General features: G+C 41.6%; 1 protein-coding gene across 3 annotated transcripts in view; it reads right to left on the bottom strand.

The window, feature by feature from the left end:
• The window catches only part of LOC124787937 (disintegrin and metalloproteinase domain-containing protein 11), a 1045780-nt gene that overhangs the window by 483172 nt on the left and 547748 nt on the right, over positions 1 to 14860 (bottom strand). For all 3 annotated transcript variants that reach the window (XM_047254929.1, XM_047254930.1, XM_047254931.1), the window contains exon 4: positions 7334 to 7413. In XM_047254929.1, the coding sequence (XP_047110885.1) occupies positions 7334 to 7413 (80 nt within the window). The remainder of the gene's footprint in view (positions 1 to 7333; positions 7414 to 14860) is intronic.

Raw genomic sequence — 14860 nt, 5'->3', positions numbered from 1 at the left:
GCGATCAACTTTTTTTGTTTCGTTTTTTGTGTGTGTGTGTGTGGGGGGGGGGGGGGTGCGGGTGGGGGGGAGGGGGTGAAGCGAGGAAATATTTTGAAAAGGTTTGAACTTTTGTGTAAAGTTTTCTGGACGTTGCTTAGTGCTCTGATTCTCAAATATTGGATGAATATAGTCTGGGTAATCTGCGCACCATGATTTACGCTGCCTCAAGGCAAACACAGTTTCTGACTTTAATAGGTGGCTTAGCGTGTTAAAACTTTAGAGTGGAATTACATCTCTTAATGAGTACATTACGACAGCATTTAAATTTTTTAAATTCCGTCAATAACTACGCGAAAGTCTGAAAATCCAATATTTGTTGCCCTTCGAAGCCAGTAGATAGGCATCCTGCAACTAGTCCCGGGTTTCAGCACCGGGCTAGTCGTTTAGTAATATACAGGCTGATTCATATAAACGTTTAAAAACCCCGAAGTGAAGTTATTGACTCTGACACAAATAATTAAATACAAGACAGTAATGAGGAGTAATATCGTTCACCTTACTGGAGAGAGTCCTCTGAAGGCTACGAGATGGAGGCCTTTCTGATGACGTGACGGAGCAAGAAATGAGAGTCGTTCTGGCAGACATAGGGGATCCAGTATTAGAGTTTAACAGAGATTTGGAAGAACTGCGATCAAATAAGGCAGAAGGGATAGATGACATTCGTTCTCTGTTTCTAAACTCATTGGGGGAGATGGCGACTAAAGGACTACTCAAGTTTCGGTTTGTAGAATCTGACTCTGACGGAAATCCATTTTACACTCTCGGAAAAATATCATCCACATCATCCAGATATAGACGAAGGCAAATAAGTGCGGGGACTGTTGCACAATAAGCTTAATGGCTTACGCTGCAAGTTGCCGATGAGAATTATATATGGCAGAATGGAAAACAGAATTTGTCTGTTAGATGACGTTCACTTTGGCTTTTGGAAAGGCAAGACTACCAAAGAGGCAGTTCTGTCGTTGCAGCTGACAATGAAAGCAAGACCGAAGAGAAATGAAGACATATTTATAAGCTCTGTCGACCGGGAGAAACCATCCGATCATGTAAAATGGTACATGATGTTCGAAATTCTGAGAAAAAGCTGTTGGTATATACGGATAATATAAAATTTGTACGAGAACCATGAAGGAAAAATGAGAATGGGAGACTAAGAAGGAAGCGCTTGGATTAAAAAGGGTATAAGAAAGACTTTTGCTCCTATTGTTCAAACTGAACATGGAAGAAGCAATGACGGAAACAGAAGAAAAGTTCAAGAGTGGGATTTAAATCAGGATGAAAGTATATTAATAATAATATTTGCTGGTGACATTGTTATCCTAAGTGAAACTGAAGAAGAAACACTGGACGTGTTAAATGGAATGAACAGCGTAATGGGTACAGTATGTCGGTTGAGGGTAAACTCGAAAAAGACGAAAGTAATGAGGAATAATAAAGTGAGATTAGCGATAAACTTAACTTCAGTTTTGGGTTCAAAATGGCTCTAAGCACCATGGGATCTAACATCTGAGGTCGTCAGTCGCCTAGACTTAGAACTAGTTAAACCTACTAACCTAAGGACATCACGCACATCCATGCCCAACGCAGGATTCGAACCTGCGACCGTAGCAGCAGCGCGGTTCCGGACTGAAGCGCCTAGAATCGCTCGGATACAGCGGCCGGTTCAGATTTGGGAACTACGAGGTAAACTAAGTTGATGAATTCTGCTACCTTGGAAGGAAAATAACAAGTGACGGACGAAGCAAGGAGGACGTAAAAAGGAGACTAGCATAGGCAAGGAGGGCAACGCTGACCAAGAGAAGTCTACTGGCATCGAACATGGGCCTTAATCTGAGGGAGAAATTTGTGACACGGTAAGTTTGGAGTAGAGTATTGTATGGTAGTGGATAATGGACTGTGGGAAAACTGGAAAAAATGAGAATTGAAACATTTGAAATGTGGTGCTATAGAAATATGTTGAAAATTAGGTGGACTGATAGATATGGAATGAAGAAGTTCTCCACGCAATCGGCGAAGAAAGGAATATAGGGAAGACAGTGACAATAAAAATCTACAGTATCATAGGAGGCGTGTTAAGACACCACCGAATAGCATCGATGATGCTAGAGAGAGCTATAGAGTGTAAAAACAGTAGGAGGAGACAGAGATTGGAAACATCCAACAAATAGTTGAGAAAGAAGCGTGCAAGTGCTATTCTGAGATGAAGGAAGAGGTTGGCCCAAGACAGGAATTCATGGTAGGCCGCATCGAACCAGCCAGAAGACAAGACTACTACAGCTGCTACTGCTAACAATAATAATAACAACAATAAAATAATAATAATAATGACCTCTCCGTCGACAATATATTTTTCTCCAGGCTTACTTGATTTTGTTATTTTCTTCAACCTACCGCTTTTAGCGCTTAGGCAGGCTCAGCACTCAGTCATTTCTACTTACCGACCTCAGAAACTGATTGTAAGAGTGTCATTATATTCAGTTTGTTGCTTATCTTATTTACAAATAGGTTAAAATGTTACGGTTCTATCTGTCTGGTTGTAAATAAAATTCGAGGTTACGTAAATTCCAGTCAGGTCAGCGTGAAGGTTGAATTTGTTAGCCTTTCATGAGGGCATTGCCATTACTTCATGAACTCTGATATTTTTAACCCGGCTGCTGGTTTAGGAGACGATCTAACACAGTCGCAATGTGTCCACAATTTTTTCCCTGAAACCCTTGTGCTCGTACGGACTGAAATATCGGAGACGGCACTGTTAGTTTAACTCCAGCCTGTTCTCTTCCATGATACATGCACCATTGCCTATCATTCGATTTCTGAACACACCAGCTTCGCTCGGTCCCAAATTCCTGTAACAGTACTTACCGGTGCTTACTCTCCTCATCACGGATATTTTTAAACTTACCAACCACATCACACGATATAAAAACTGTTTCTGGAAGGAAACACTACGCAATCCTTGGTTCTGACTCCATCAGGCACCAGCTGCTTAAAAAAATTCCTCTATTATTTGTATCATCCTTAGGCAACCGTACAAAGAACCATCCTTTAAAACAATTTTAAGCTCGAGTCGTGAAAGACCTGAAAAAAATCCCCATCTCCCTAAAATCTAACAAATCTCTTACAGACGCGTTAGAATTACGTCAGTCTTGGCGAAGCTTTCGAATCCATAATCTCTAAACACATGCACAAACGGCCATGTTAACGTTTTCGCTTTGCAATGACTGAGCCATTAAATTTCGGATGTGCAACTGCACAAACCCTATTTTCTCTCTTAATATCTCGGCAATACACCTTTCGGCCGAAACACTGAAGCTACACCACTGGCTGCGTTTTTTTAACCTGCCGAGCGCGCCACTGCGAATGCGGCCACTGACACACAAGCGCCAGAGACGTTGATCGGTGCCTACGTAGTAACCATAAACTGAATCTATGGCATGGATCAACAGCGTAACTACAGATTCACTTTGTTTATACTTCTTAGCCACCGATCAATCAACGTCTCTGCGACTTGTGTATCTGTGGCCGCATGCGCAGTGGCGAGGTCAGCAGGTTTAAAAGGAAGGAGCCGTTCATGTAGTTCCATTCTTTATCCTCACTCTGAAGATGCGATTGAAAATGGAGAAATCGGAGTTTCGTGATGTTACTAAACATTATCGTCTGAAGTGTTCAGATGCAGCACAAATTAAAACAGAATTGGATGAAGTTGATGCGGACTCTGCACGATCACTGAAGACCATTTACTTTTGGATTAATGAGTTTAAACATGGCCGGACAAGCACCGAAGACGAAGAGCTCCGCCCGTCCAACTGAGGTCATCACAGACCATTGACAAAATCCATGGTATCGTAATGCAAGACCGCCGAATAAAAAATCGTGAGATTGCTGAGACTATAGGCATCTCAACTGGGCAAGTGCATAATACTGTGCGTGGAGAACTGGCTAGGAAGAAGCTGTGTGTAAGGTGAGTGCCGCGATTGGTCAGAGTCAACGAAAACCGCATGCGGCACAACAGGTCAGTACAACATCTGGTAATATTTCACCCCAATGCGCAAGGCTTTTTTCGCTGATTTGTGACTTTTGATGATATCTAGATTCATCATTACACACCAGAGTGAAAACGCCAGTCAAAACGATAGAAAAAGGCGGTGAAAGTGCAGCGAAGCAGACAAAGACCGTTTTGCCAGCTGATACGGTGATGACCACTGTTTTCCTTAGATTCCCAAGGAATAAGCCTCATCGATTACTTGGAAAGATGCACAACCGTAACTGGACCCTATTAAAATTCATTGTTGGACCGTTTGAAAGTTGTGTCGGTTGAAGAAAGACCAAAGCAGACACGCAAAAAGTTCTCTTTCACCAGGATAATGCACCATTCTATATTCATCGATAACAATGACGAAAGTGTATGAAATGGGTTTTGAATTGGTTCCTCATCCACCCCATTCACCACACTCAGTCTCAAGTGATTTCTTTCCGTTCCCTAACTTGAAACCCGGCTTGCTGTGAAGAAGTTTTCAGCAGATGAGGAAGTGATAGTTGTAGTCAACCAGTGTTTTGCAGAGTTTGACAGAATCTATTTTTCAGATGAGATGAGAAAGCTGGAGGATTGCTGGAACAAGTGTATATCCCTCAGAGGAGATTTTGTCGAAAAGTAAGGCGAATTGATTACAAAACAGAAATTGTTTCTATTCTTATCAGACTTATCAAACCATCCTCGTACTTAGCAATCATATACGGCCGCTCGTTCGACGAAAGATCCGTACCTAAAGATTGGAAAGCTGTACAGGTCACACCAGCCCTCAGTTGTCAAAGGGATAATCCGCCGAAGTACAGGCCCATATCAATGACGTCGATTTGCAGTAGGATTTTGCAACATATACTGTGTGCAAACATTACGAACCAGTTCGAAGAAAGCTATCTACTAGTATACAGGCAACAAGCACTCGGAAAATATCGTTCCTGTGAAACACAACTAGCTTTTTTGTTCACACTAAGTAATGAGTACTGTCGACAGAGGACCTCAAATTAATTCCATATTTATGGATTTCCAGAAGGCTTTTGACATCGTTCCTCGCAAGGGGCATCTAACGAAACTGCGTGCCAGTGGAGTGTCGACTCAGTTGTGTGACTGGATTCGTCATTTATTGTCAGAAATTTCATAGTAACATTTCGTAGTAACTGACGGGAGGCTATCGAATAAATCAGAAATGATATCTGGCGTTCCTCAAGGAAGTGTTACGGCCTTCTGCTGACCGTTACCTTATAAACGATTTAGGAGGCAATACGGGCAGCCCTCTTAGACTGCTTGAAAATGATGTTGTAGTTTTGCTGTCTAGTGCAGTCATCATACGATAAAATCAGATTGCAAAATAAATCAGCCAAGATATAAATCACACAAATCTAAAGGCTGTAAATTCAATTAAATATCGACGGATTACAATTAAGAACATCTTAAATTGGAACGATCACATAGATAATGTTGTGAGGAAAGCGATCTGAGCACTGCGTTTGGCTGGTAGAAAACTTAGAAGATGCAACAGGTCTTCTGTCTACACTACGCTTATCCGTCATCTTTTGGAGTGTTGCTGCCCGGTATGGGATACATACCTGGTAGGACTGACGTAGGACATCGAAAAATTTCAAAGAAGGGCACGTCGTTTCGCCTTATCGCGTAAAATGGGAAAAGACGTCATGGATATGATACGCGGTTTGGGATGTCAGTAGCTAATGAGTGGCAGTCTGGCCGATTCTAACGCTCTCCCGTCAGAATGCAAACAAATAACCGTCAAATCTATACAAATAAAAATCAATTGCCGCATGTGTGAAAGATCATCACTTGAGAACGGCTCAACCGATTTGGCTCATTTTTTTGTTGTCTTCGTAATTGTCAAGACAAGGTTTGTAAAAAAAGAAAATTTTTAGAAAACGCACCGAAAAAGTCGGACATTTGGATGGTATTTTTGTATGAAAATCTCAATGAAAGAAATGTGGCGGTCGGTTTGACAGTTCTGCTATCACATATGCTCATAAAAAAATTGTGACGTTCGGTTTGACAATTCTGCTGTCGCATGTTTACATCACAACAAAAAATTCCACTTTGAATATTGATATTTTGTGGAAAAAAAGTGAAATTGAAAGCGGTATTTCAATGTGTTATCGATGGTGATGATATCCTTCATATCTTTGGTGTGTTGTAAAGATTATATTGATGTCAGTTGGTGGTAATTTGGTGTGCAGCAAATATTCAATTGATTTCAGTTCCTGGTTTATTTCTTTGAAAAAAAAAAAATAAAAAGAATAATGCCACCAGTGAGGCGTCGAAATATCGTCGGCATACTCGCAACGCAGGCCAGCCGCATGAGCGTCGAGTCGATGAGACTGACGAAGAGCGTAGACAGGGTTTGGAGACAAAAGGAATACAATCAATGCTTCCTGTTAAACATCCTGCGAGAAAGAACATGCTAAGCTGTGCTCTGAAAATGTGTGGTTTTGTTTCCCTTTTCGCACTTATTTTTAACAGAAAACAGGAAAGGTGTGGTCATGGCTAACTATAGAATCCTACCTGTTTATGGATTAAAACATGGGAAATATTGTCATTAAAAGTATTGTCCTCACCGTTCCATTAGCTGGAAAGGTCTCTCTTATCCCCCGTGTACTATTGCTTCCAACTGATTTCCCCATTCATTTTGACTTCCATTTCCAGCCAGGGGTCCGTTTGAAATAACAATAAATGAGGCCAGAGAGGGAGTGGGGGGATGAGATAGACAAAGAAGGGGGTAGGAAACGAATATAAAGAAGGGGAAGGAGTATATGGACAGAGAGATGAGTGAGGAGGAAATGGATAGAGAGAATGTGGTTAAGATATGTATAGAGAACAGGGAGAAGCAGAGGGACAGAATAGGGAGGAAGAAGTGGAGGTGGACAATGGGAGGGGGGAGGAGGAAAGGTAGGGACGAGGAAATTAGGACATATATCCAATTCCCAAACAAATTTAGCAACTGACAAGCATTGCCGGATTCACCAGTAAAAAATAAAACAAAATAACACTTTTCAACGTAAATTCAGCACACAGAGGAAGACCATTAAGTAAAAAGTAAATATTCTAAATTATGCACAAATCTTGTGACTTCGGTCCTATTTCGTGGATGACCACAGACGTAAAACTGCTTTCGCTATCTAATGAGGTAAGGGTGAAAGCAAAGCGCAAACTGCGTACCAGCGATACCCAACTCGACGCGCCGGCACTGATAATTACGCCGAAAGAGGAAATAAGCATTAGAGATTGACTTACGTATTAAGCTCCAGGTCAAGGCGGAACTTGTGGTTAAACGCTTTTATCAGCAGCGACGTCCGGTGGAAATGTTTCCCCGTCTGAAACAGAGAAGCCAAAACTGAGCGGGTCGCAGAAGCAGCTGTTTGCGAGAAGCGGCAGAAGGGTTTTGTATCAGCGCCAGCCAGCATTTCTGAGCTTCAGACCGCGACATAACAATGGAAACAATAATAACTAGGACGGAGGAACAATCAACAATATGACGTTGCGCTGTGCGTAATTTATACGAATTAATATGGCCTCTGTCCTACCAGGAGTCTAGCTTGCAGCCAATGAACAATGGAGCGTTTGCAATTAATTAGCAACAGCCATAGGTAGCTCTAGTTTTCAAGAATAATCGCATAACCGATTTGTAGAAATACATTACCGTATCACTGCCATCATTTTACTACCATCAGTCTCATACTCAGGAGGAATCCCTCATTGCCGATCTTGGCAAGGTGCTAGTGTTCTAAGGGGTGTAGTTTGCCGTTGTTTTTCTCAGAGCTGTTCTGAGGTGTCGTGTGGATGTCTGCAACGAGTAACTGTGCAATGAGATCTCGTATTTGTGGCGTTATTGATCAAAGGTACGGAGTAATCCGGTGACAGAACGTTGCCTACTAATCTCGAATAGCACCAACGAGCCGCCGGACGAACAGATGACCATCAATGGTGGTGGTGGTGGTGGTGGTGGTGATGATGATGATGATGATATTTGGTTTGTGGAGAGCTCAACTATTCGGTTATCAGCGCCCGTGCAAATTCCCAATCTTTTCACTGTCCAATGTCGCCACCTTCTCGAGCGATAATGAATTGTTGAGGACAATACAAACAGACAGGCTCCGGGCGGAGAAAAACCCCGACCCGGCCGGGAATCGAATCTGGGACCCCGTGATGCACAGGCAACAACGCTAGTCACTGGACCACGAACTGCGGACCCCATCAATGGTGTCACATGCCCTCATTCCGCAAGACACTGCGGAATGCTTTGGATTTTAATCTACAACACTTTTTGCAAACTCTGGTGATCAGGAACTGTACGCCAACGCCTCGTCACTTCTTGCCAGCCAAATATTAGCAATGATAACGGTTCCACAGACAAGATTCGAACCGGCTACCCTCGGGTCTAGCACCACTGCACGGGTATGCGTTAGCATTTTCTGTTGAGAATGATGACTTTAGTAACTGTGACACTCCTCTGCAAAAAGAAAGAAAAATTCTGCAAGTATCAAGCAAGTGAAACGTAACTTTCCGTCCAGGAAGTTCAGAGGATGGTATTATAAAATAATTCTTTGACGACAGTGTCATGTTACCTCTTTCCTGTAGCACAGAGATCGCACGAATCATGTTCATATTTACTACTTTCCACAAATCATTAAAACACAACTTGCGAAAGACACGTGCTTTTCACCAAAACGTACACAATAAACTTTTAGTGACAATTTATGAATGTGAAGCCTGTTGCTCGTTTCGATTCACAGTCACTAATTTATCACATACTTAAATCCGAAGACTTACCTCCTCAGTATCAGTTTTGGCTGAAGTTTCTCAAAGTGGTACATGTCATTCTTGCTTACGAAAATGTCCATAGGGCTCTCAACAACGAGTCCAGCAATCCCGAAAACTGTGTGTTCGACTCTAACGTTGTTCATTCTCGAACAGTGGAAAGTCCAGGATGGAATTCAAGAATATTATGAAAAGGACAGACTGCTACTGTCTATACAGAGAGGAGACGTTCGGTCACAGACAGGCACAGGAATAATGCTGATATATACTTTAGCTTCCAGCCAAAAGGCCTTCTTCTGAAGTAGTAAGCAGAGACACATTCATACAACCCCCTCTCATACACACATGACAAGACTCCGGCTGCAGCAGCCAGAGACAGTGGTCATGTGTTAATGTGAGTTGTGCTAGGACGAATGTGTGTGTACTTTCTCATATGCCTGTTCATAATATTATTGTCCATGCTAGATTACTTTTAAATGTCCCCCCTTCACCCACTACCTATCATAATGGTGCTAGGCGTGTCTTAAATTTAATAGCATATTTTTACAGATGGTGTGTTGTACTATGTACGAAGTTTGCTAAAATTTCTCAAGTAGTTCATATTTATACTTACATGTCACCATTTTCCCATCATCACTACCACCAGCACATACATGTGTCTTAGGAGTGACTTCACCTCCACGACAACTATCTCCAACTATCTCCTGATAGCCAGTCAGATGTAAATCAACTATGATTGTAATTGTTCCAGGCTTTCCAGAGCTGTTACGGCCAACACACACACACACACACACACACACACACACACACACACACACATTATATATATATATATATATATATATATATATATAGGGTGGTTTAGCTGAGCTGTTTATCTCAGATGCTTCCTGAGCCGTTTGAGGTAGTATCGTAAATCTATCTTCACTTTGATAAATTATGAAAAACTTCTCACTAAACTACGAACAGTCTCTTGTCACAGTTATATTACGGGAGCTATTTTTGTTCAACCTCCGATTAGTTGCGGAATGGAAACCTCAGTGAAAATCAAAAATGTTTTATACACATTTAACTACACCTTCCAGCTACTTCTCTACATAGTTACCGCTCCGACTTACACATATTTTTATAGCGTGGTACGAACTTTCGAATACCGTCATAGAAGGCAGCCATTCGTACTTTCCGCCGATTCATTACACTGGTCTGCAGGTCGTTGTCGAAGGATGAAAATTAGAGGGAGCCAGGTATGGGCCTTGTGATGGGTGATCAAACACTTTCCATCCAAAACGCTGCTGGAGCGTCTTCGTTGCCCCTCCAGTGTCCGGCCGAGAATTTTCATGAAGAACGAAATGCATGACAGCTACATTATGTGGGCTGCATGAGATCAGGCGAAACCTCTCAGCAGGACTTCACACTTGGCGGGAGACACTATTTTCTAGGCATTTTTACGTGGTCACTGTGTGCTGAGAACAGAAAAGTGCAACGTGACCTGATAGGCACGATACTGGACACGCTACGCAACACATCTTCTTAAAACTTCACCAAGTTTGTTCCGAAAATCAGCTGTATGCAAACACTATTTATTTCCTTTTATTCACCCAGACATGTTTCGCACCTATGTGTTATCTTCTGTTGGTTAAGTTTACTTATGAAAATTACTTTGCTACTGAAACTTGTTTATTAGAGATGGATTTTTGTGCCCTTTTCTGGGGTTTTTGACACTATGTCATATTTTCTATTGTTATTGAGTTAGTGTTTCCACACTGTTAATTATAAAATTGCTCTCTCAACTCACAGTTAAATGAGTATGGAGACAGAAGTGTCGGCTCAAATCACGTTTTGTGGAAAATAACGAATGAAGTAAAGTTTATAAATAACCGTGTGAAACAGTGTACTCAACAGCAGTAGAAAGAGATATCTGCCAGAGATAACGCATTAGGAGCCGGCCGGAGTGGTCGAGCGGGAGCGGTTCTAGGCGCTTCAGTCTGGAAGCGCGCGACTCAGATGTTAAGTCCCATAGTGCTCAGAGCCATTTGAACCATCACGCACTAGGATGGAAAATACAACATGTTATCAAAAACGTCAAAAAAGGGCACAAAAATCCATCTTGTAATAAAGCAGTTTCACTTGCAATTTAATTTCCAGAAATAAAATGACTCACAGATGGTGATACATGGGTGTCGAAACATGTATGCGTGAATATAGCGAAATAAACAGTGTTTGCGTAAGGTGGGTTTTCAAAACAACACAAAATTTTAAATCGTAAACACGGGAAAAAAGTCAAGAGGAACTTCAAACGTGAATAAGACGCAAAAGAATGAAGCACGTGAATGACTGGCCCACAGACGGCATAATATTGCTCATATTGTGCAATAATTTCAAAGCTTTTTGATGAGTTGGTCAATATTATTGCACAACCAGAAATACTGAACAATCATATTGACTGTCTAGGAGCCGCTTAACTTGATAATGTGACACTAACATTAGGCATTTAACACAGACAAGATAAACTCTCCATTCGTGTTAAAGTCAAATTCTGTTCATGCTGTGTGACCACTGGGGATGTCCACAGCTTTGGTGGACAATTTCTCTAGAGTGCTCCGTGCCGACAGTAGCTGACGTACGTGGCCAGTGAAAGCCTTGTCTCTTCTTGACTACCTTCGCGGCAGAGTGATGCGTTCCACGCTTCGGACGGGGACTGCAGCGTGGGCGAAAAATGGAAACATCCGCGGGCGGCACGGCTGCGTCGTTAGCTGCGCTCGCGCGCGCCAGGGGGAACCCCCGGGGAGCCGGCCGCTAACAGGACGTCACAGATTGGCCGCAGCGGGCGGGCTTACTGCAGGGCTGCCACTCTGTCCGCGTCCCCTGTCCCCAACTCATCGGCGCCCCCTCCTGGGAGCGCTGCGCCACTTTTCTGCGGGAGAGTGCCTGTGGCGGGGGTGGATCTCCAGCAAACTCGTGCGGTTCTCTGTGAGCAAGGAATCCTAAGAACGCTTCAACGGAGCGGCAGCTGCTATCGACTTAGCAGAAGGCGCAGTTTTCGGTCAGACTCCATCTTTAAATTTAATTCCAAAATGTAGCCACCCAAATACACGGATAATGCCGTTCTCGATATTTTTCGCCTCTACAAACAAGTCTGTTTCATCGTGATGTGTGATGGTAAGTTATTATCAAAAGTGCGTACTTGTTTAGAGTTTTAATTATCTGCAACGGAGCAACATAGTTTAAAATGTGCCAAATTGGAAGGTCAAAATATTCTGCAATGCATTTAAAATGGTGGAATTCACACATACAGTCAAAGGAACATCGTTGATACTGGAGGGGAGGGAAGGGGGTGGCAGAGTGTCAGTGTCTATTAACATTGGATGTTAACCTGCGACTGATTACCTCAGAAGTTAAGTCGCATAGTGCTCAGAGCCATTTTCTTTGTTAACCTGTTCTCATTGCATTCAGTCGCGGTATAAAAAAATGATTCAAATGGCTCTGAGCACTATGGGACTTAGCATCTAGGGTCATCAGTCCCCTAGCACTTAGAACTACTTCAACCTAACTAAGGACATCACACACATCCATGCCCGAGGCAGGATTCGAACCTACGGCCGCAGCGGTCGCGCGGTTCCAGAGTGAAGCGCCTAGAGCCGCTCGGCCACATCAGCCGGCTCAGTCGCGGTATGGTCGTGGATGTTGTGCATTCTTAAGCTTTACTTTGTGCTTTGTTTTCGCATTGCGAAAGCTGCAAGAGGACTTGCATATTTTTCCTATGAGTGTCCTTCTTCAAAAGAGGCAAAATATCTGAAAGCGAAGAATGATTTAGATTTTACAGTACCCGGAAAAAGCAAAAACATACACTGTGCATATAAAAGACCAGAAACTGATAAAACAGTTTTCAGTAGTACAACTTTTTATGATATAAAAATTAAAGGTATTGGTGGAGAAAAAAAAAGCTGTTTTTGAGGTTATGTGATACTTAGGGGGAAAAAACGCAATGCAGAGGTAAAAGGGTGCTATTTATTGCATCAAAAAACTCTTAATATGCCTGTATGTATACTTGCTGTAGTGGCGTGACGAAACTACAATTGTCAGGTATTATTGTGATGTTTTTATTTATCTTAGAGATAGTGGAGCAGAACTACACCATATTGTGAAACATTAATAGACTTTGTTACAAGAATGAAAAAAAAAGATTTACTTAACTTTATACAATTCATTGCCACAGGAATGTGCCGAATGTTTACAACTGTCTTTGAATATTCAAGCATCACTTGGTGCACACGTTTACTAAACTCTTCTCTTGAAATGCAACGTTCATGAAGTTCAAAAGTAGAGTTCCATCTAAGACATGAGTAACACATGTACCCTAAGTTGACGAGGTTCCCCACTTTATCAGAGGGCACGAACGGGGGCAATTCCATGTTAGGCTGTATATCGGTCTCCGTGCAGTGGCGCTGCGATGCTAGGAGCAAGGGTGTGGTCCCTACATTCGTCGGTGCGGATTGCAGCGAGACATTGCTAACTTCTGTGGTATCGGTGCGAGTTGCCGACTTTGGTATGGCCACGCGGTCTTCGGACAATACCATAATAGCTCCCAGCCCTGGCGTCGCACTGGTAGCACTAAATATCTACGGCCAAATGACTTGTTTAGGGTAGCGCTAATAAATTATATACACAAACCTTTCTCGTGAATCAGTCTGTCTTTTAGTAAAAAACTGTATCAAAATTCCTAGAGTGTAGCCTTCACGTGCAGGCAGAAAATCGCATGGGGGAGGGGGGGGGGCGGGGGGGGGGGTTAATTATGTAATATGTATAGATAAATATTTTCTCAGGCGAATAAATGCTGATGTTGAGCAATATTTGGACGGCGTTTAACCTATTCTTTTTCTTATCTGCAGTGTGAAAAATTTACCATAAAACCGTTTCCAAGAATATTATGAATTTTGCTCTGACCGTTAATAGACACTATTATTGCTCGTTACTAAATCATGATACTATATTTCGACTTTTTCTATCGTGGATGGCGTCTTATAACCTCACTTTCTTGATCGGTACCGGACTGAGTGAAATGAAGTTTCGTCTGGTCTCAACACATCCCCATTTGACAGTAACGTTGCCTTTGGTTCCTTTCCATTCCACTTAGCAGTCGTTCAGTCTCAATCGGTCTTTATGCACCACCAATAAATATTGCTGTGAGTTTCACTCGACCGAAGAAGGAACATGTTATTGCTTCAAACAATGAGAGAAAAATTTTTAAATTTAAATATTCAGATTTTAGCAATTGTTAAACAACTGTTGAACAAACATCAATATAAAAACTGAAACGTACAGTATTAAAATTCCACAGTGGTACTTCCTTTATATTTTGTTGCAAACCGTCTTTCAGTTTTCTACGTCACCATCAGACAAGACTGAACAGACAATCTACACAACATCAGCGAGACCTTCTAGCTTTACAAAGACTGACCGTTGTCTTCATATATTTTAACCCTTGAGTACAATGTGTATAAGGTTTATTTGTACATATATTCTTTGTGTTCACTTCAAAGTGCTTATGACAGTTCATAAGTTTGTGTACAATTTAGAAAATTGTACACAACTGTATACAACTAAAGTAGAATAATGTGTTTACATCAGTCAAATATAAGATTAAATAATTTATACTCATATATTTAGAGTAAAACATTCAGTACATCGTTATATAAAATTTTTGTTTTTTTAAGCATGTAAAATTGAAACAATACATTTTTTTGTTTTTCATTTAGATGCATAATCTTTAAATAGTCATCTAAATTTGGAAATAAGAGTGCTCGTACAACTAGGAGCTCTCCCTGATGATGTGTGGATTGTCTGTTCAGTCTTAAGTTGTTTGATGATAATATACAAAGCCGATACCCAGTTCCCAGTAAAATATAAAATAATTCTTATTGTGGAACATTAATAATAAGTGTTCCAGTTTTTAATATGGCTATCTTCCTCCTCACATAAAAATAAATATTGCTAAAATAACGC

This window comes from Schistocerca piceifrons, chromosome 3 (assembly GCF_021461385.2).
Source record: "Schistocerca piceifrons isolate TAMUIC-IGC-003096 chromosome 3, iqSchPice1.1, whole genome shotgun sequence".
In the NCBI taxonomy this organism is placed as follows: Eukaryota; Metazoa; Arthropoda; class Insecta; order Orthoptera; family Acrididae; genus Schistocerca; species Schistocerca piceifrons.
The sequence above is the reverse complement of the archived record's forward strand: the minus strand, read 5'-3'. Positions and strand labels throughout refer to the sequence as shown.